This window comes from Erinaceus europaeus, chromosome 4 (genome assembly GCF_950295315.1).
Source record: "Erinaceus europaeus chromosome 4, mEriEur2.1, whole genome shotgun sequence".
NCBI classification, from domain to species: domain Eukaryota; kingdom Metazoa; phylum Chordata; class Mammalia; order Eulipotyphla; family Erinaceidae; genus Erinaceus; species Erinaceus europaeus.
The window spans coordinates 10,724,743-10,744,731 of NC_080165.1; the positions used below are offsets into that span (position 1 = coordinate 10,724,743).

The 19,989-nt window shown below is 43.2% G+C and overlaps 1 protein-coding gene across 1 annotated transcript in view; it reads left to right on the forward strand.

Annotated features, from left to right (window-relative positions):
• The window catches only part of CAGE1 (cancer antigen 1), a 40,891-nt gene that overhangs the window by 3,209 nt on the left and 17,693 nt on the right, over positions 1–19,989 (forward strand). The window contains exons 3-7 of the mRNA XM_016188233.2: positions 5,490–5,908; positions 7,269–8,315; positions 12,550–12,672; positions 13,199–13,309; positions 17,816–17,923. Of these exons, the coding sequence (XP_016043719.2) occupies positions 5,490–5,908; positions 7,269–8,315; positions 12,550–12,672; positions 13,199–13,309; positions 17,816–17,923 (1,808 nt within the window). The remainder of the gene's footprint in view (positions 1–5,489; positions 5,909–7,268; positions 8,316–12,549; positions 12,673–13,198; positions 13,310–17,815; positions 17,924–19,989) is intronic.

Consider the following 19,989-nt stretch of genomic DNA (forward strand, 5'->3'; position numbering starts at 1 on the left):
TGAGAAACATAGGAGAGGGAAAGAAGGAACCCAACATTATTCTGGTACATGTGCTGCTGGGGATTGAACTCAGGACCTCCTTCTTGAGAGTCCAATGCTTTATCCACTGCGCCATCTCCCGGACCACAATAGTGTTTCTTTCTTTACCTTCAAACATTGTTCAATGTTTTATTTATTGATTATTTATTACTAGACTACTGCTAAGCTCTTGTTTTATGATAATACTGGGGACTGAACCTGACCCTTGGTGCCTCAGGCACTCCCAAAAAGATTACAACTCACTGAAGACTCAGATGATGATGAGCATTTTGAAAGATTCATTTTAAGAATTTTAGGCTTTTATTTTTTTAATTTTGTTTTACTTACCTGAGCACTGCTCAGCTCTGACTTAATGGTGGTGCAGAGGATTGAACCTGGGACTTTGGTGCCTCAGGCATGAGAGTCTCTGCATAACCATTATGCTATCTACCCCCACCCTTTTCTTTCTTTCTTTCTTTTTTATTTATTTATTTATTTTTATTTAAGACTTTTTTTTAAGTGGCCCAAGAAGTGGCACAGTGAGCAAAGCTTTGGACTTTCCAGTGTGAGGTTCCGAGCTGGATACACACTGCATGTGCCAGAGTGATGTCTTGGCTCTCTTGTTCTCTCTCCTCTTCCCTGTCCTGCTCCCTCTCTCCCTCTCCCCCTCTCCCCTTGCTAAGAAGTAAATCTTTCAAAATATACACATTTATTTTGGTTATTTCATAGGAGATAGGAAAGGGGAAAAATGCAAGTTTCGCTCTAGGAAACGTGGTGCTAGAGATTGAATAGATACCTCAGGTGGAAAGGCCTGCACTCTGCCAGCTCAGTTATTGCCCATGCGGCAAGATCAGTGGTTACATGTTTTTATGGAGAGAGAGAGAGAGAGAGAGAGAGAGAGAGAGAATACACCAGAGCATCATCCTGATACAGGCAATGCTAAGGATTGAACTCCTGGACCTCATGCTCACAGATCAGAAACCCAACATACTGTGTCACCTACCAGACCACAGGATTAGCATTGTTTAGCAATAGTAGTTTTTTTTCATTTTTTATTAATAGTGGGTTAAAGATTGTAAGATTACACTGTATAGTTTCACACCACACCCACCACCAAAATTCTTTTTTTTAATATTTTTTTATATTTATTTTTATTCCCTTTTGTTGCCCTTGTTGTTTTATTGTTGTAGTTATTATTGTTGTCATTGCTGTTGGATAGGACAGAGAGAAATGGAGAGGGGAGAGGGAAGACAGAGAGAGGGAGAGAAAGACAGACACCTGCAGACCTGTTTCACCGCTTGTGAAGCGACACCCCTGCAGGTGGGGAGCCAGGGCTTGAACCAGGATCCTTATGCGGGTCCTTGTGCTTAGCACCACCTGCGCTTAACCCACTGCGCTACAGCCCGACTCCCCAAAATTCTGTATCCTCATCCTCCTTCCTCCCAGAGATTACTGTCATAGTTCTCACAAGTCCTAGAAATAGTTTGCATGCTTCTGTCTTATTTTTTTTAATATTTATTTATTCCTTTTTGTTGCCCTTGTTTTATTGTTGTAGTTATTGTTGTTGTTATTGATGTCGTTGTTGTTCGATAAGACAGAGAGAAATGGAGAGAGGAGGGGAAGACAGGGGGAGAGAAAGACAGACACCTGCAGACCTGCTTTACATCCTGTGAAGCGACTCCCCTGCAGGTGAGGAGCCAGGGGCTTGAACCGGGATCCTTATGCCGGTCCTTGCACTTTGTTCCACCTGCACTTAACTCGCTGCGCTACCGCCCGACTCCCTTCTGTCTTATTTCTTTGAGTTCACGTGTATCCTATCTCTAGACACATATGAGTGAAACCATCTGGTCATTACTTTTCGTCTCTTATTTCACTAAGCACGGTCACCTCCAGTTCCATCTGTTTTGTCCCAGCGGGCACAATATCACCTTTGTTGACTGCAAAGTAGTACTCCATGGACTGTATACCCCATAGCATCTGTCAGGGGGCTTTAGGCTGCTTCCGCTCTTCGGCTATTGTGAATGGTGCGGCTCTGAACATCAGGGTGCATATGTCCCTTCTAATCACTCCCTGTGTGTCCTTTGGGTAAGTGCCTGAGAGTGGTTTTGCTGGATCATGAGATAATTTCATTTTTATTTGTTTTTTGATATAATTTTAAGCATTTTATTTATTATTGACTAAAGACAGAAAGAAATTGAGAGGGATGGGGAAGATAACAGAGAGAGAGAGAGACCTGCATCCTTGCTTCACCATTTGCAAAGCTTTTCCCCCTGCAGGTGGAGACTAGAGGCTCGAACCCAGGTCCTTGCACACTGTAATGTGCGCTCAGTAAGCCCCCCCCCACCGCGCCCCATTTGATTTGTTTAAGGACTCTCCACACAGTCTTCCACAGGGGCTGCCCCAGCCTGCGTTCTCACCAGCCGTGGAGCACAGTTCCCTTTCTCCACAGCCTCTCAACACCTGTCATTTTCTGGTTTGTTGATGGGAGCCACTCTCTCAGGTGGGAGATGGGATCTCTGTGGACTTTCAGTTTACAATGGTCTCTCTCATTTTTTTTTAAGATTTATTTATTAATGAGAAAGATAGGAGGAGCTAGAAAGAACCAGACATCACTCTGGTACGTGTGCTGCCAGGAATTGAACACAGGACCTCGTGCTTGAGAGTCTTAATGCTTTATCCACTGCACCACCTCCCAGACCACCCTCATGAAAGAGCAGGAGAGATAGGAATGGAGAGAGACAGAAAAAAAAGGAGAGACACTAAGGGACCAGGCAGTGGCACACCCAGTTCAGTGCACATAGTCTTAAGGACCTGCACAAGGACCCGGTTTAAGGCCTCTGGCTCCCCACCTTCAGGAAGCTTCACAAGTGGTGAAGCAGGTCTGCAGGTGTCTTATCTTTCTCTCTCCTTCTCTGTCTACTTCCCCCCCCTCAATTTCTCTGTCCTATCCAATAAAATGGAAAAAATAGCCACGAGGAGCTATGGATTCCCTGGAAGCAAAAGAAAGAGAGAGACACCGCAGTACTTTTTCACCCCTGTGTGGTGACCAGGGACTCAAGCCCAGATCCTTGTAGGTAGTAAAATGGGTGAACTAACTTCCAGACCTTAAAACTATCTTGTAGGACTTCAAGGTCATGCATGATACCCCTAAACTTGGTTTCTCCTGAGGTCCCTCAGATGACTGTTCATTGTGTCCTCACATGACCTTCTCTGCACCTCTCCGCACTTCCTCCCCCTTAAGAAACTGACTTATTACTGAGAGAGGAGAAAGAGAGAACCAGAGCACCACTCTGAGACATGGGATACCAGAGGTTGAACTGATCGCATCTGTGAGTTCAAGGCCCAATCTACTGCACCACCTCCTGGGCCCCTTAGTGTATTTTTTTCTTTTTCTTTTTTTTTATTTTTATTTAAGAAACGAGACATTAACAAAACCATAGAATAAGAGGGGTACAATTCCGCACAATTCCCATAACCCGATCTCCACATCCCACCCCCTCCCCTGATAGCCTTCCCATTCTCTATCTCTCTGGGAGTATGGATCCAGGGTCGTTGTGGGTTGCAGAGGGTGGAAGGTCTGGCTTCTGTAATTGCTTCCCTGCTGAACATGGGCGTTGACTGGTCGATCCATACTCCCAGTCTGCCTCTCTCTTTCCCTAGTAGGGTGGGGCTCTGAGGAAGTGGAGCTCCAGGACACATTGATGGGGTCGTCTGTCCAGGGAAGTCTGGTCAGCATCTCGCTGGCATCCGGAACCTGGTGGCTGAAAAGAGAGTTAACATACAAAGCCAACAGATTGTTGAACAATCATGGACCTAAAGACTGGAATAGTGCAGATGAAGTGTTGGGGGTGAAGTGTTCGGGGGTATTCCCTGCATGCTCTTGTGTGCTTCTGCTTTCAGGTATATATTTTTCCCCTAGTTTATGGGCACATGTGAACCTATGCTCTATCTCAGGGGACCTGGACTGTATCTAGGTTTGGGGACTTTATTGGGGAGTGGACCACCTGGAATGGAATTAGAGAATACTATGAAAGGAAAGGTCTCATCCGAGTAATGAAGCTGAAGGGTTGTCATTCCACACCTGAAGTCTCTGGTCACAGTCTGAAGTGAAGCATGCTGGGGTGGCACTCGTTGCGTTGATTAGGTTGTGATTGGTGGATGCAATATTATTTTATTTGAATTGAGAGCAGCATGCAGAAAAGTGGGCCCCACCCTAAGGTTCCAGGACTGGGGGAAATATAGGCTCTATAGTGGAAATGTGAGGTTCCTGTTGTGTCTTTTCTTAAAGAAATGCAGTCCCGGGCTGTGGAGGTAGCATAATGGTTACGCAAAAGTCTTTCATACCTGAGGCTTCAAGTCCAAGGTTCAATCCCAAGCACTACCATAAACCAGAGCTGAGCAGTGCTCTGGTGGGAAAAAAAAAGTTTTTTTTTTAAAGAATTTATTTATTTATTCATGAGAAAGATAGGAGGAGAGAAAGAACCAGACATCACTCTGGCACATGTGCTGCCGGGGATCAAACTCAGGACCTCATGCTTGAGAGTCTAGTACCTTAGCCACTGCACCACCTCCCAGACTACGGGAAAAAAATTGTTTAATTAATAAAATAGCACTGCAGTACTGTTAATAAGAACCACACCCATCCAACCTCATCTAACCTTAATTACCTGTTTCAAGGCCCTGGCTCCAATACTGGCACAGGTGTTGGGGGTTAAGCTTTCAACTTGAATTTGGAGGAGACATACATCAGTCTTAAACTATCTAATAGGCAAACCACAGACGTACACTAGAAAAGACCACAAAATACTATATTCTACATCAATCTCTGATGTACTGGATGGCTGGAAAGCAAACTCTGCTACTTACAGCATGTTATATATGCTTATTAACAGGCTGCTTACGGTGCTTGCGATTCTTGTCAAACTTTTTTAATTACAGCATTCAAAAATTATAGACCAACAATGAATCGTAAAGATATTTTGGAGTTTGTTGTAGTATTTGACCAGAGTGGTAATGAGAGTGACAAAGGTTTTTGTTGGAATCATTTGAGAACTCCCCCCACCCATGAAAAACTTTGTTTTAAAGAGCCAGGTGTTGGCACATCTGGTTAAGAACACACATTACAGTGTGCAAGGTTGCAGGTTCAAGCCCTGGTCCCCACCTTCAGGGGGCAGGCTTCACAAGCAGTGGAGCAGAGCTGCAGGTGTCTCTCTGTCTGTCTTCCTCTCTGTCTCCCCTCCACTGTCAAGTCTCCTCTGTCTCTATTCAATAAATAAATAAAAACATTTTTTAAAAGTGTAAAAAAACACATTGTTTTATTTTTTAGCACACAGCCATGCTAAACTTTGTATCAGGGAAAAAAAAAAAATATATATATATATATGCAAGAGTTTGTTTTAGACATGTGAATATAATTATTAACACATAACTGTATGACCAGTTAATTCTTATTTTCATCTTTTTCTAATGAGATGTCGACCTTGGGAATCGCTCACAGAATGCACTAACTCAGCCAAATGTCAACAATATTTCTTCTTTCGGACGATTTGAACCCACATGTACATTTCAGCAACCGGAAGCATTTTGCCATGAGATGATATTCCAAAATCTGACCGAAGGCACGCCTTGCACAGAGATGCCAAAACTGCAAAGTCATGCATATGACTATGCAAAAGACAGCAATGTAGAGGAAGAGTCATCAAAAGAAGACTACGTCATGGAAACTAGCTCTTCTATGAATAACCTTGACGACGAGTGTGTGAGACAGCTTCCCTATAGCCCGCCACACTGCAGGGAAGGAACCCTGAAATTCACGGAGCTGTCACTGGATCAAAGCCCTGCTGGGGCATCTGCCTTCAACCTTCCTCAGAACTTCTTATATAAGGAAAGTGTGGCTGAGAACCCACTATACAAAATATCTTTTGCCTTGCTCTGAAAGCTAGTTAGAAAACATAAGTTCCAATGATCCATACAGCCTGTAGAGTCTCAAGGGGTGGATTTTTTTATTATTTTATTTAACAGTATATATTTTGAGACTTTTCCAAATATTACCAAACCAGCATGGAGACATTGTTTTGTTGTTGCTGCTGCTGTTGTTTTCTGAAAGAAAGGCTTTCTGAGCTCTTAACAAATTTAAAAACAAAGTTTATTTAAAAGAAACCAAACTTTTGTCTTGGTGTATTGCACCAAAGCAAAAGACTGGGGGTGGGGGGGTGGCGCTTAGGTCCTGGAAGACAGAGGAGGACCTAGTAGGGTTTGAATTGTATGAGGAAAACTGAGAAGTGTTACACATGTTCAAACAGTTGTGTTTTATTTTACTCTTGACTGTAATCCATTAATTCCCCAATAAAGAAATTTTAAAAATGAAAACTTAAGAGGAGGGAAGGAGAGAGGGAGGGAAATCACGAATGAAGCAAGGCTTTACTCTGGTACTTGGGATGCTAGGAGTTGAACTCAGAACCTCATGCTCGCAAGCTTAATGCCCCATCCATTGGCTCCCATAAACAAGTTTTCTGGGACCTTTTATACCTCAGGCATGAAAGTCTTTTTGCATAATCATTATGCTGTCTCCCCAACCAATATCGTCTCTCTTTAGTTGCAGAATAGTATCCTGTGGTGCACAGAGCCCTTGACTCGGTCATCTAGCCATCCGTCTATGGGCATTTAGGTCGCTTCCACTCTGGCTATTGTATCCCTGTGGTTTTGTGCTTGAAGCACTCAAATAAGGGAGGCATCTCTCATTCATAGCCAACTCTTTTTTTTTTTAATTTTTTATTAAAGAGAGGATTAATGAACAAAACCATAAGGTAGGAGGGGTACAACTCCACACAATTCCCACCACCCAATCTCCATAACCCACCCCCTCCCCTGATAGCTTTCCCATTCTCTATCCCTCTGGGAGCATGGATCCAGGGTCATTGAGGGTTGCAGAAGGTAGAAGGTTTGGCTTCTGTAACTGCTTCCCCGCTGAACATGGGTGTTGACTGGTCGGTCCATACTCCCAGTCTGCCTCTCTCTTTCCCTAGTAGGGTGTGTCTCTGGGGAAGCTGAGCTCCAGGACACATTGGTGGGGTCTTCAATCCAGGGAAGCCTGGCCAGCATCCTGGTGGCATCTGGAACCTGGTGATTGAAAAGAGAGTTAATATACGAAGCTAAACAAATTGTTGAGCAACACAGCCAACTCTTATCTAACTTCAAAGCCCACAGTCCTCTTACTCTTTCACATTGATTTTATTTACTGTAATTTACAGAATGCCACTTTTTCACAAGAAAGGCAGAATCTTGGGGAGCCTCCTGAAACCTTCCTCAGTCACCAAGAGGAGGCCATGGAAGACCCCAGGACTCTTTCTTCCTGGTCACCTGCTGGCGCTTCCTGGAATGTGGAAGCCTATCAGGAGGGCGTGAAGACTCCTGACATAGAGGAAAGCTCCGAAAACTGTCAGCCTCTGGAAGAGGATATGGCTCTCAATGAAGTTTTAAGGAAATTAAAATATACCAACAAAAAACAGGAAGTCCAGATCCAAAGCCTCCAGTGTAGTAACACCTACTTGGAGAAGAAGGTCAAGGAACTGCAGATGAAGACCGCCAAGCAACAAATGCTCCTTGACATCATAAACCAGCTCAAAGAGAACGTCGAGGAGCTCATCGAAGACAAGTACAGAGTCATGCTAGAGAAGAACGATACTGACAAGGCGCTGCAGAACCTGCATGAAGTCTTAACGAACACGCAAAAGCATCTCCAGGAATCGAGGAATGAAAGAGAAACCTTACTGTTAGAACTGAAGAAGATCAAGGCCAGCTACGTTCATCTCCAGGAAAGATACGTGACTGAAATCCAGCAAAAGAACGAAACTATCGATCAGTGCCTAGAGAAGGAGAGAACCTTAAACAAAAAGGAAGAAGAGATGGAAAGACTGCAGCAGCTCAAAGAGGAGTTGGAAAAGGTCACTACGTGCACTTTGGACTTACTGAGAAAGGAAAAAGAGTCCCGGGTGCAAGAGTTGCTGTCTTTAAAAGAGGAGTTTCAGAAGCAGGAGAGGAATAGCCTAAAGGAAAAACAGGAACTGAAATCTAGGCTCGAGAAAGTGGTCGCTCAAGTGAGAAGTTTCCAATGCCTATCTGAACATGAAAAGGCTAAGAATGTGAGACTTCAAGAACAGATCAACCAAGTGCAAGACGAGAACGCCAGGCTGCAGGAGCAGGTTGCAAGGAGTGAGGTGCAAACCCCTGGCTGTCAGTCTGAGATTGCTCAGTTAAGGAGGCACCCCGAAGGAGGCGTGGAGTCAGGCAGCACAAAGGTATTGTCACAAATCCAGACTCGCAAATGCAGAATTTCAGCAAGTAACTAATAATCGTGAGGCGTGTTTAGGTGTGGCACTGCTAACACATTTTATTTGCAGAAAGAAGAATAAACAAAACAGACAAACAAACAGAATGGAAACTGCACCATAGGCTTAGAGAAATTGCTTTTGGTGGGGCTGAGCAGTAACACACCAGGTCACACAAGGACCCTCACAAGGATCCCAGTTCCAGACCCCCCCCCCCCCGTCAGTTCCCCACTTACAGCAAACAGTGAAGGAGGTCTGCAGGTCTCTATTTTTCTCTCTCCCTCTCTCTTTCTTCCCCTCTCTGTTTTTCTCTCTGTCCTATCCAACAACACATGCAAAAGATGGCCTCCAGGAGCAGTGGATTCATGGTGTAGGCACTGAGCCCCAGCAATAACCCTGGAGGCAAAAAAAAAGTATTTTTAAAATATATTTTATTTATTTATTTTTATTGTTGTTATTGATGTCATTGTTGGATAGGACAGAAAGAAATGGAGAAAGGAGGGGAAGACAGAGGGGGAGAGAAAGACACCTGCAGACCTGCTTCACCACTTGTGAAGCGGGGAGCTGGGGGCTTGAACCAGGATCCTTCCTACTGTCCTTGTGCTTTGCACCATGTGCACTTAACCTGCTGCGCTACCGCCCAACTCCCAAAAAAAAGTATTTTGGTTCATGGTTACTCATTAAAAAACAAACAGGACAGCCATTTCTGGCATCTTGTAATTATTTTGGTAGTAGTGACATTTAACCCAGGTATTTTGTGGGCACCCAGGCCAAAACATCTGAAGTCATCTGGCAGAAGTTGCCTTTGAGAAAAAGGTGTGGTTCCATCTTTTCATACTATGTCTACCTATGCAACAATGAAACGAAATCATATAGTTGCATATTTGGTTTACAAAGTGAAATCTACATGATATCATATATAGTTTGGTAAAATTAGAAAGCGTGTAAAAACAGCACGAGAAGCTTATGTTTGCAGAGGTTGCAAGTTCTTCTTTGCAGCGAAGAATCTAGACTCGTATCCTGACGTGGTCTGCTTCCCATGCCAGATGTGTGCTGCCAGATGTGTGTTTGGAGACCTGATCTAACGTATTCATAGCACACACAGTCTTGTTCATTTCAGCTCCCTGGGAGAAGGCTAACCCGACCTAGAAAATATGTCCATTTTCTCTTCATGCCTGTTACAGCAACTGGAACTGAATTAATAAGTTGCCTTGAAGATAGGCAGTCATATTAAGAATCCTTAGGAAGGGGGATGGGCGGTAGCGCAGCGGGTTAAGCACACGTGGCGCAAAGCACAAGGACTGGCATGAGGATCCCGGTTTGAGCCCCCGGCTCCTCACCTGCAGAGGGGTTGCCTCACAAGCAGTGAAGCAGGTCTGCAGGTTACTATCTTTCTCTCCCCCTCCCTGTCTTCCCCTCTTCTCTCCATTTCTCTCTGTCCTATCCAACAACAATGACAACAATAATAATAAGGACAACAGACAGCAAGGGCAACAAAAAGGGAAAAATTAGCCTCCAGGAGCAGTGGATTTGTAGTGCAGGCACTGAACCCCAATGAGAACCCTGGAGGAAAAAAAATAATTCTTAGGAAAATATTATTCTCTTATTTTTGTTTTCTTACCAGAGCACTGCTCAGCCCTTGTTTATGGTGTTGTGGATTTTTGACTTTGGGGCCTCAGGCCTGAGAGTCTATTTACATAACCATTATGCTATGTAAGCCCCCCCCCCATTCTTTTAGTTTTGTTTTTGTTTGTTTCTGTTTTTTTTATTATTATTATTATTATTTGTGATCTTTTCTTTAGAAAGAAGGAAATACTGGGGCCGGGCCTGCCTGGCTTAGTAGAGTGCGTACTTTGCTGTGTGTGAGGCCCTGTGTTCAAGCCCCAGCACCACCCCACAGGGAGCACCAGACACTGTCCTGCATGTACTCCATGGCGGTGTCTCTTGTCTACGTCTGTCTGCTTTAGAGACAGAAAAAGAGAGAGAAACAAAGGAATAAAAAAAAAAAAAAAAAAAAAAAAACAGACTCAGCAAGACCAGTCAGTAATTTTACTCTTGTGTGAGATCCTGGATTCATTCTTCTGTGCTCTGTTAAGAGAAGAGAAAAGGAGGGAGGGAGAGCGGGAGACAGAGACAGAGATGGAGAAGGGAAGTTAGAGAAGAAAAGCCTGGATATAGCACAGTGGAATGCAAGGCTTTAGTGCTTTAGGCTCGGAGGTCCTAGCTTAGATCCTCAGCACCACCATAAACCAGAGCTGACCAGCGCTCTGGTGAGTAGTAATAAACAAGCAGACAAGCAAAGGATTCCTGAAATCCGCAGTCCTCCGAGATTAGCTGCATTAGCATCAGTGGAAGGATTTGTGAAAGCACAGATTATTGGGCCCAGCCCTATGTGCCCAGTTCAGTAGCCCTGTTTCAGATGAACATGTTTCTTTAACTTGTCCTTTTTTTTTTTTTTTTTTGAGCTGGAACCTCATGCATGTGTGATCTCAGGGCTCTGGGATGTTGGGGTGTTTTTCATTCAAATAGAGACAGAGAGAGGGAGAGACACCGCTGTATTGGAGCTCTCTCTAGCGCGCACTTACCACATAGTGCAGAGCCTGAACCTGAGCCACATGCAAGGCAGGTAGCCATTTCTGCAACCCTCAAACTATCTCTTTTTTTTTTTTAATTTTTTCTATTTATTTATTTTCCCTTTTGTTGCCCTTGTTGTTGTTGTTGATGTCGTCGTTGTTAGGACAGAGAGAAATGGAGAGAGGAGGAGAAGACAGAGGGGGAGAGAAATACGGACACCTGCAGACCTGGTGGGGAGCCAGGGGCTAGAACTGGGACCCTTACACCAGTCCTTGCACTTTGCACCACGAGCGCTTAACCCGATGCGCTACCGCCCGACTCCCTTTCTTTTTTTTTTTTTTAAAGAGAAGCTCTTTGTCTTATCTTGAATAATTAAATTCTTCAATGCTCAAATAACACTGCTTTTATTTTCACTTTGGAGTTACTATGGATCTTTTTTTTTTCCTCACTAAAGTGTGGCCTGAAGATATCTGTGACGTCAACATATATTTATGATAAAACTATTAAGAAAATTGTTTTAAAGTTTACATATTAGTGAGAGAAAGAGAAGGAGGAGGACAACGAGGGAGAGAGTCAGAGCACCATTCTGGCCCATTCGATGCCAGGGATTTAACTTGTCATGTTCCAAAACCTAATGCTCTAGCCACCTTGCCACATACCAGGCCACAATAAATAAATGTTTGTTTTTTCAAAGATTTTATTTATGTATTCATGAGAAAGATAGGAGGAGAGAGAAAGAACCAGACATCGCTCTGGTACATGTGCTGCCAGGGATTGAACTCAGGACCTCATGCTTGAGAGTCCAGGGCTTCATCCACTGTGTCACCTCCCAGACCACATAAGTAAATGTTTAAAAAGTAGTTTTATAAACAACAGTAAGACATTGCTGGGGCCCAGGAGGTGGTGCAGGGGATGTAAGTGTCAGGCCCTCAGATTTGAAGCACCTCTAACCAGTTCAATTCCTGTTATTCGACAGTGGCACATGATGGGCCTGTTATTTTAAGTTTTATCTTTGTGTTTTTGTTTTGGTTTTCAACTAGAGTACCATTCATCTCTGGCTTATGAGGGCACTGGGAATTGAACCTGGTACTCCAGAGCTTTGGGTATCAAAGCTGTTTTTTCATAATCTTTATGCTATCTTCCCAGCCTGGGCTGATTACTTTAATGAATTAGCAAACATTTTATGTGCTGATGGGGATCCAGCCTGGGGCTCCACACTTGCAAGGCATGTGCCTAACCACTGAGCCACCTCCCTAGCACAGACAAATACTTCAGGTGTTCTCAGTTGTCGTTTCTCACACAAGTATTAACAGCCCATATAAACAAGAGGTTGCTTGATTCTCGGTAGTTTTTTAAGAGTCTGAAGGAATCCAGAGAACCAGTGATCTGAGATTATGTGCCTTTTGGTGATATTTGTTTATCAGAGCACTGCTCATCCCTGGCTTGTCATGGTTCCAGGGATTGAATCTGTGACCTCAGGTGTCACAGGCATGAGAGCTGTTTGCACAAACCACTATCTGCTGTTTCCCTGGCCAGTGATCAGGATTTTTAAGAGCTATATTTGTTCAGCATTTTAAGTAAACAGTAATCTTTGTCTTTACTGTAACAAATGTGAGTTGTGTACATATAGGATGCTGCGACGCCTCCTTCTGACTTGCTCCTGAATGGCTCACCAGGCATAGAAGACAGCCAGAGTCCCCCAGATGCAAAAACAACTCAGCTGACCTCCAAAGAAAATCCTTTGCCTCTAATGGTAGGAGTTCTCACGTGCCAGCTGATTTTTATTTAATAATGGGTTTAGTGTGTATGTGTGGGGATAGCACTAGGACTGTCAGAGCCATTGTCTCCTTCCACTGTTTTTTAATATTTATTTATTTATTTATTTATTTATTTATTTTTCCTCTAGGGTTATTGCTGGGGCTCGGTGCCTGCACTACATATCCACTGATCCTGGAGGCCATTTTTTCCATTTTATTGCTGTTGTTGTTATTGTTGTCACTGTTGTTGAATAGGACAGAGAAATCAAGAGAGGAGGGGAAGACAGAGAGGGGGAGAGAAAGATAGATACCTGCAGACCTGCTTCACCACTTGTGAAGTGACGCCCCTGCAGGTGGGGAGTCGGGGGGCTTGAACCGGAATTCTTACTTGAGTCCTTGCTCTTTGAGCCATGTACGCTTAACCCTCTGCACTACTGCCCAGCCCCCTTCCTTCCACTTTTTTACCTTTACTGAAAGAAGAAAAAAAAATCTTAATCTAGCTTCTAAAATTGCAACCCTTAGGATAGCATCAATTCTGATGCTGAACATTTCAACAGTAAGGAAGAAGTTAGTGATGTAATGCAGCAAAAACTGAAGAGCTTTCATCTTAAAAAGAAGACTTTAGATATGGAGGTACTGTGCTTTTCTGTTTCCCTAAGTAGACTTGAAAGAGGAATGCTTGAAATGTACTTATTGGGCTGGGGAGATAACATAACAGTTAAGCAAAAAGACTGCTATGCCTGAGCCTCTGAGGTCTCAGGTTCAATCCCCAGCACCACCAGAACTGAGCAGTGTCCTGGTTTTTTTTTTAAAAAAGAAAAAACAACTTTTATTTTTATTAACAGAAAAAGAGACCAAGCACTACCCTCTGACATGTGGTGTCAGGAATAGAAACGGGGACCCATGAGATCAAGTGAAATGTCTAGAGAAACATATCACAGTGCGCGTCTGGGATAGAAATATTCAGCCTAGAGAAACATATCACAGTGCGCGTCTGGGATAGAAATATTCAGCCTAGAGAAACATATCACAGTGCGCGTCTGGGGTAGAAATATTCAGCCTAGAGAAACATATCACAGTGCGCGTCTGGGGTAGAAATATTCAGCCTAGAGAAACATATCACAGTGCGCGTCTGGGGTAGAAATATTCAGCCTGAACTACACTCTTTGGACTTCACCGCTCTGGGTTGTTACATGGATAGTTGTTGTTGTTGTTTTCTTCCTTTACTTTTCTTTATTCTTTTATCATTTACTGTTATTTGATATTTTCAGATGACTTGTCTTCAGGCTTGCTGATTTTTTTTTGTATTTATTAATTTATTCCCTTTTGTTGTCCTTGCTGTTTTATTGTTGTAGTTATTATTGATGTCATTGTTGTTGGATAGGACAGAGAGAAATGGAGAGAGGAGGGGAAGATAGAGTGGGGAAGAGAAAGACAGACACCTGCAGACCTGCTTCACCACCTGTGAAGCAACTCCCCTGCAGGTGGGGAGGCGGGGGCTTGAACCAGGATCCTACGATGGTCCTTGCGCTTTGCGCCATGTGCGCTTAATCCGCTGTGCTACCGCCCGACTCCCAGATGTATAGTTTTAAATATAGAGGCAGAGGGAAAGTGAAAGAGACCACGGCCTTGAAGCTCTGTGCATGGGAGCCTGGCTCAAAGCTCAGTGCTGCCCGTGGCAAAGCAGCACGCTATCCCAGTGAGCTATTTCGATAGCACCAAGTTTTTTTGGACAAAGAGACAAATAGGACAAAACACTGCCGCATTGACGCTTCCTCCATTGTGGTGGAAGTCAGGCTTAGAACTGGGTGGTGTGCATGCCAAAGCAAGTACACTATCCAGGGGAGCTACTTGCCAGCCTTAGTTTACAGTCTTCTGCAAATAAATTAGACAATCATATCACAGAAGATAGAAATGTCCCCTCAGAGGCTAGAAGTGGACCTGCCCTATAACCTTGCAATTCCTCTCCTGAGGATATATCCTAAGGAACCCAACACACCCATCCAAAAAGATCTGTGTACACCTATGTTCATAGCAGCGCAATTTGTAATAGCCAAATCCTGGAAGCAACCCAGGTGTCCAACAACAGATGAGTGGCTGAGCAAGTTGTGGTCTATATACACAATGGAACACTACTCAGGTATTAAAAGCGGTGAATTCACCTTCTTCACCTCATCTAGAATGGAGCTTGAAGGAATCATGGTAAGTGAGATAAGACAGAAACAGAAGGATGAATATGGGATGGTCTCACTCACAAGCAGAAGTTGAAAAACAGGATCAGAAGGGAAAAGACTGAGCAGAAATTTGACTGGAGTTGGTGTATTGCACCAAAATAAAGATTCGGGGGGAGGGGGGTTTCAAGCCCTGGAATACGATGGCAAAGGAGGAGGACCTGGTGGGTATTGTATTGCTATGTGGAAAACTGAGAAATGTTATGCATGTACAAACTTATATTTTGCTGTCGACTATAAACCATTAATCCCCAATAAAGAAATTAAAGTAAATAAGAAATGTTCCCTCAGTCCAGATTCCCAGATGTCAGGACAGCCTCGCCAGAGGACCATCTAAGAATTACAGTCTCAAAACAGGCTCTTCCAACACAATAGCTGTAGAAAACAGTCTTTTTCTTCTTTTAACAATATATATTTTGGGACTGAGCAGAGAGCATAATAGTTATATTAAGGGCTTTCATACCTGAGGCTCCAAAGTGTCAGATTCAATCCCCAGTACCACCATAAATCAAAGCCAAGCAGTATTCTTGTTAAGTAAATAAATGATTTTTCAAAAAAAAAAAAAACAGTACATATCTTGAATACTAGTGATTGAACTATACATGGTTTGGTGATTTTTGTTATCAATGTTACAGAATATAATCATATTCCCTTTCCTCTGAACTATAAAACACTTCTTTTTCTTAGCTACTAAAACACAAAGCCAAAATCACAACGTTAAGAGAGTTAATTGCTAATAAGAAGCCATTTGAAGAGCAGCTTACGGAGGTGAGTTTGACATTTACTTTGAATTGTTTGCTTCTTTTTTAATAGATATATTTTTTACAAATTGTTCTACATTATATGTTTTTAATTTTTAAAATTTATTTATTTTCCCTTTTTGTTGCCTTTGTTGTCTTTTTATTGTTGTTATTGATGTCACCGCCGCTGGATAGGACAGAGAGAAATGGAGAGAGGAGGGGAAGACAGAGAGGGGGAGAGAAAGATTGTGAAGCGACTTCCCTGCAGGTGGGAGCCGGGGATCCTTAACGCTGCTCCTTGTGCTTTGCACCACGTGTGCTTAACCCGCTGCGTTACCATCCGACTCCCTCTTTTTTAATATTTTGTTTGTTTATTTATTTATTTTTAATGAGACCAACAGAGAGAGAGAGATGACTGCTCAGCTCTGAGGATTGAACCTGAGACCTCAGAGTCTCAGGCATGAAAGTCTTTTGCAGAACCATTATGCTGTGTCCCCAGCCCAGGACTATGTGTTTCTTAAAAGAATTTACTCGCCTAGATGGAGCACCTGCTTTGTCATGCCCACAACCCAGGTTCCAGCTGGTCTCCACTGCACTCGCTAAAGTTTTAATGCTGAGCCTCTGTTTCTGTCTTTATTAAAAAAAAAAGAAAAGAAAAGAAAAGAAAAAAAAAGTCAACCTGGACTAGTGAAGCCCTGGCTACAAAAACAACCACGATAAGGAAAATAAAGGGTGGGGTGGGGCAGACGGTAGCGCAGCGGGTTAAGCGCGCATGGCGTGAAGGGCAAGTAGAGGCGCAAGGGTCTTGCTTTGAGCCCCCAGCTCCGCACTTGCAGGGGGGTCACCTCAGACGCTATGAAGCAGGTCTACAGGTGTCTGTCTTCCCCTCCTCCGTCAATTTCTCTCTGTCCTAGCTAACAACAAGGGCAACAAAATTAGAAAAAAAAAAAATGACCTCCAGGAGCAGTGGGTTATAGTGCCAGCACTGAGCCCCATCAATAACCCTGTATGCAAAAAAAAAAAAAAAAAACCCTTTACTGTGGAATGCATTTAACAAATATGTAGTGTCAGATATTTATGGTTTTTAAAAAATATTTATTTTCCCTTTTGTTGCGCTTCTTTAACTGTTATTATTGATGTCGTTGTTGTTGGCTAGGACAGAGAGAAATGGAGAAAGGAGGGGAAGACAGAGAGGGGGAGAGAAAGACAGACACCTGCAGACCTGCTCTAACCAGGATTCTTAGGCCAGTCCTTGCGCTTTGCGCCACGTGTGCTTAACCCGCTGCACCACCACCCAACTCACCGGTTTGGTTTTATTTTTTCTTTGTTTTTGATAAATCTGTTGAAATTTTCTAGCTCCACATTCTATTTTTTTATATATTTATTTTATTTATTTATTCCCTTTTGTTGCCCTTGTTGTTTTATTGTTGTAGTTATTGTTGTTGTCGTTGTTGGATAGGACAGAGAGAAATGGAGAGAGGAGGGGAAGACAGAGAGGGGGAGAGAAAGACAGACACCTGCAGACCTGCTTCACCGCCTGGGAAGCGACTCCCCTGCAGGTGGGGAGCCGGGGTTCGAACCGGGATCCTGGTGCCGGTCCTTGTGCTTAGCGCCACCTGCGCTTAACCCGCTGCTACAGCCCGACTCCCCACATTCTATATTTCTAATGTTCTAAACACTGAAGTACTCTGTTAAACTAATAAAGTACTTATTGCCAAGTGTTCACAAAAGAAAGGGGGGGTCAGGGGGACAGAAACTAAGCACATGGAGGTTGGGCGGTAGCGCAGCGGGTTAAGCGCATGTGGCCTGAAACTTGAGGACCGGTGTAAGGATCCCAGTTCGAGCCCCCGACTCCCCACCTGCAGAGGGGTCGCTTCACAGGCGGTAAAGCAGGTCTGCAGGTGTCTATCTTTCTCTCCCCCTCTCTGTCTTCCCCTCCTCTCTCCATTTCTCTCTGTTCTAGCTGACATCACTAACAACAATAATAACCGCAACAACGATGAAACAACAAGGGCAACAAAAATGGGAAGAAAGGCCTCCAGGAGCAGTGGATGCCTACTGCAGACACCGAGCCCAGCAATAACCCTGGAGGCAAAATGATAATAATAATAAATAAAATGAAATAAAATAAATAAAAAGAAACTAAGCACACATTTTTTCAACCTCAGGTTACTAACCTTGATTCAAGTGAGAGCAAGAATATCCGAGATGTACCTATCTTATTGGGAGACAAGCTGAATGAATACCACTACTTAAATGAAGAGCTTGACTTCTTGGTAAGAAAGGCCTGTGTTGCTTTGCTAGCATTGTGTATGCAAACCCGCTTCCTTAACACGCCAGCATTATTCCCCCATTGCTGAAGTGTGCATTTTCAGCATTGCCCACCTGATTGCTGTCTAGAAAGATTTGCCTTTCAAAATGCATAAATATGGGGGCGGGGCAGTAGCACAGGGGGTTAAGTGCACATGGCGCAAAGCTCAAGGACCGCATAGGGACCCCAATCGAGCCTGGGCTCCCCACCTGTAGGGGAGTCGCTGCACAGGTGGTGAAGCAGGTCTGCAGGTATCTATCTTTCTCTCCCCCTCTCTGTCTTCCCCTCCTCTCTCCATTTCTCTCTGTCCTATCAGCAGCAATGACATTAGTGACAACAATAATAATAACAACAACAATGATAAACAACAAGGGCAACAAAAAGGGGAAAAAATGGCCTCCAGGAGCAGTGGATGCCTACTGCAGACACTGAGCCCCAGCAATAATCCTGGAGGCAATAAATAAATAAATAAATAAAATGCATAAGTAAAAATGTGTACTATTTTTCATAATGAATGGAGCATATCTTAGTGTTGAGTAGGAATAGGCTACCACCATTCTGATAGCGACTGAGCTTATGACAACCATGTTTGTTTTGTTTTGCTTTGTTTTGCTTTGCTTTGTTTTGTTTTGTTTTTACTAGAGCACTGCCCAGTTCTGACTTCTGGTGGCATGGTTGGGGGGTTAAAGCTGGGACTTTGGAGCCTCAGTCATGAAAGTTCTTTTGTATAACCATTGTGATATCTCTCCAGCCCTTTGTTTGTTTTCTGTCCGGTATCAAAACTAAGCCCTCATTACATGTGAAGTGTATGCTGTGGGACAGGAGAGAGAGAGTAGTTATCTCTATATTTTTAGCCCTAAAATAGTCATGATTAAGGGGTGGTTTGGGAAACAATACTCACACTTAACTTTAGATGGCTTCTAAAGAGAAAGCATTGTCACAAGAGAAGTAATTACGTGAATGATGGGAGTCATATTATTTTGCAAGGTGTAGTATATCAGATCATTACATTGTATGTCTTGAACTTTAGAACATTATTTGTCCATTTTAACTATGTTAAAAAACAATTTTTTTAAAGAAAATATGTTGGGTGAAAATAAAGTATCTTGGTAAGCTAGAAAGTAATCCAGTTGGCTCCCTATATGATAAGAAGTTTAATTATTATAATTTATTTCTAAAAGAGAAGTCTATCATGTTTCTAAATATTAAAAATTGGCATTATAAAAGTTCATTATATGTCTGTTCGTCTTTAGGATAAAAGAAAAGGTTAAAAGAGTGAGTGTTTAAAGATTTCTTTTCTCAATCATTAATGTTTTTTCACTAAACCATTAACTGTTAACTTCCCATGAAAAGTTAAACACTACAGGGTACTATGGCAATAGAAAACTAGATCAAGCAGTCCCTGCTTGTAAGGGATCTAGAAAAGACGATAAAACACACAAGTCATTGTTTACTAGGATGAAGGTAAAGTTTTCCTCAAGAAAAACTGGCTTGGGGGCCAGGCAGCGACACGCCTGTCTCAACACACGCGTTCCAGTGCACAAGGACCCAGGTTCGAGCCCCTGGTCCCTACCTGCAGTTGGAAAGCTTCATGAGTGGCTGCAGGTGTCTTTCTGTCTCTCTCCCTCTCTCCCATCTCAATTTCTGTCTCTATCCAGTAATAAAAATAAATAAGAAAAAAGATAAACTGCCTGGTATCCAACAGGGATGTTTGTCCAATTACTGGAGTTCAAGACAGAAAGTGTGAGAATCAAAAATGCTGAAAAGGGGTTGTGGGCCATGAAGGCTAGGGAAATCTGGACCTAGCCAGCTGGGAAGACAGCAAAATAGTTTTGCAAAAAGGCTGTCAGACCCGAGGCACCAAAAGACCCCAGGTTCATCCCAGCACCACCATAATCCAGAGTTGAACAGTGCTCTGGTAAAATTCAAATTAAATTAAATTAAATTTGAATGTGGGAAGGCACACTCACCAGTAGCTTCTATGCTGCAGACTTGGGTTAGGTAAAGAGAAGGGAGATGGAAGTGGGACCG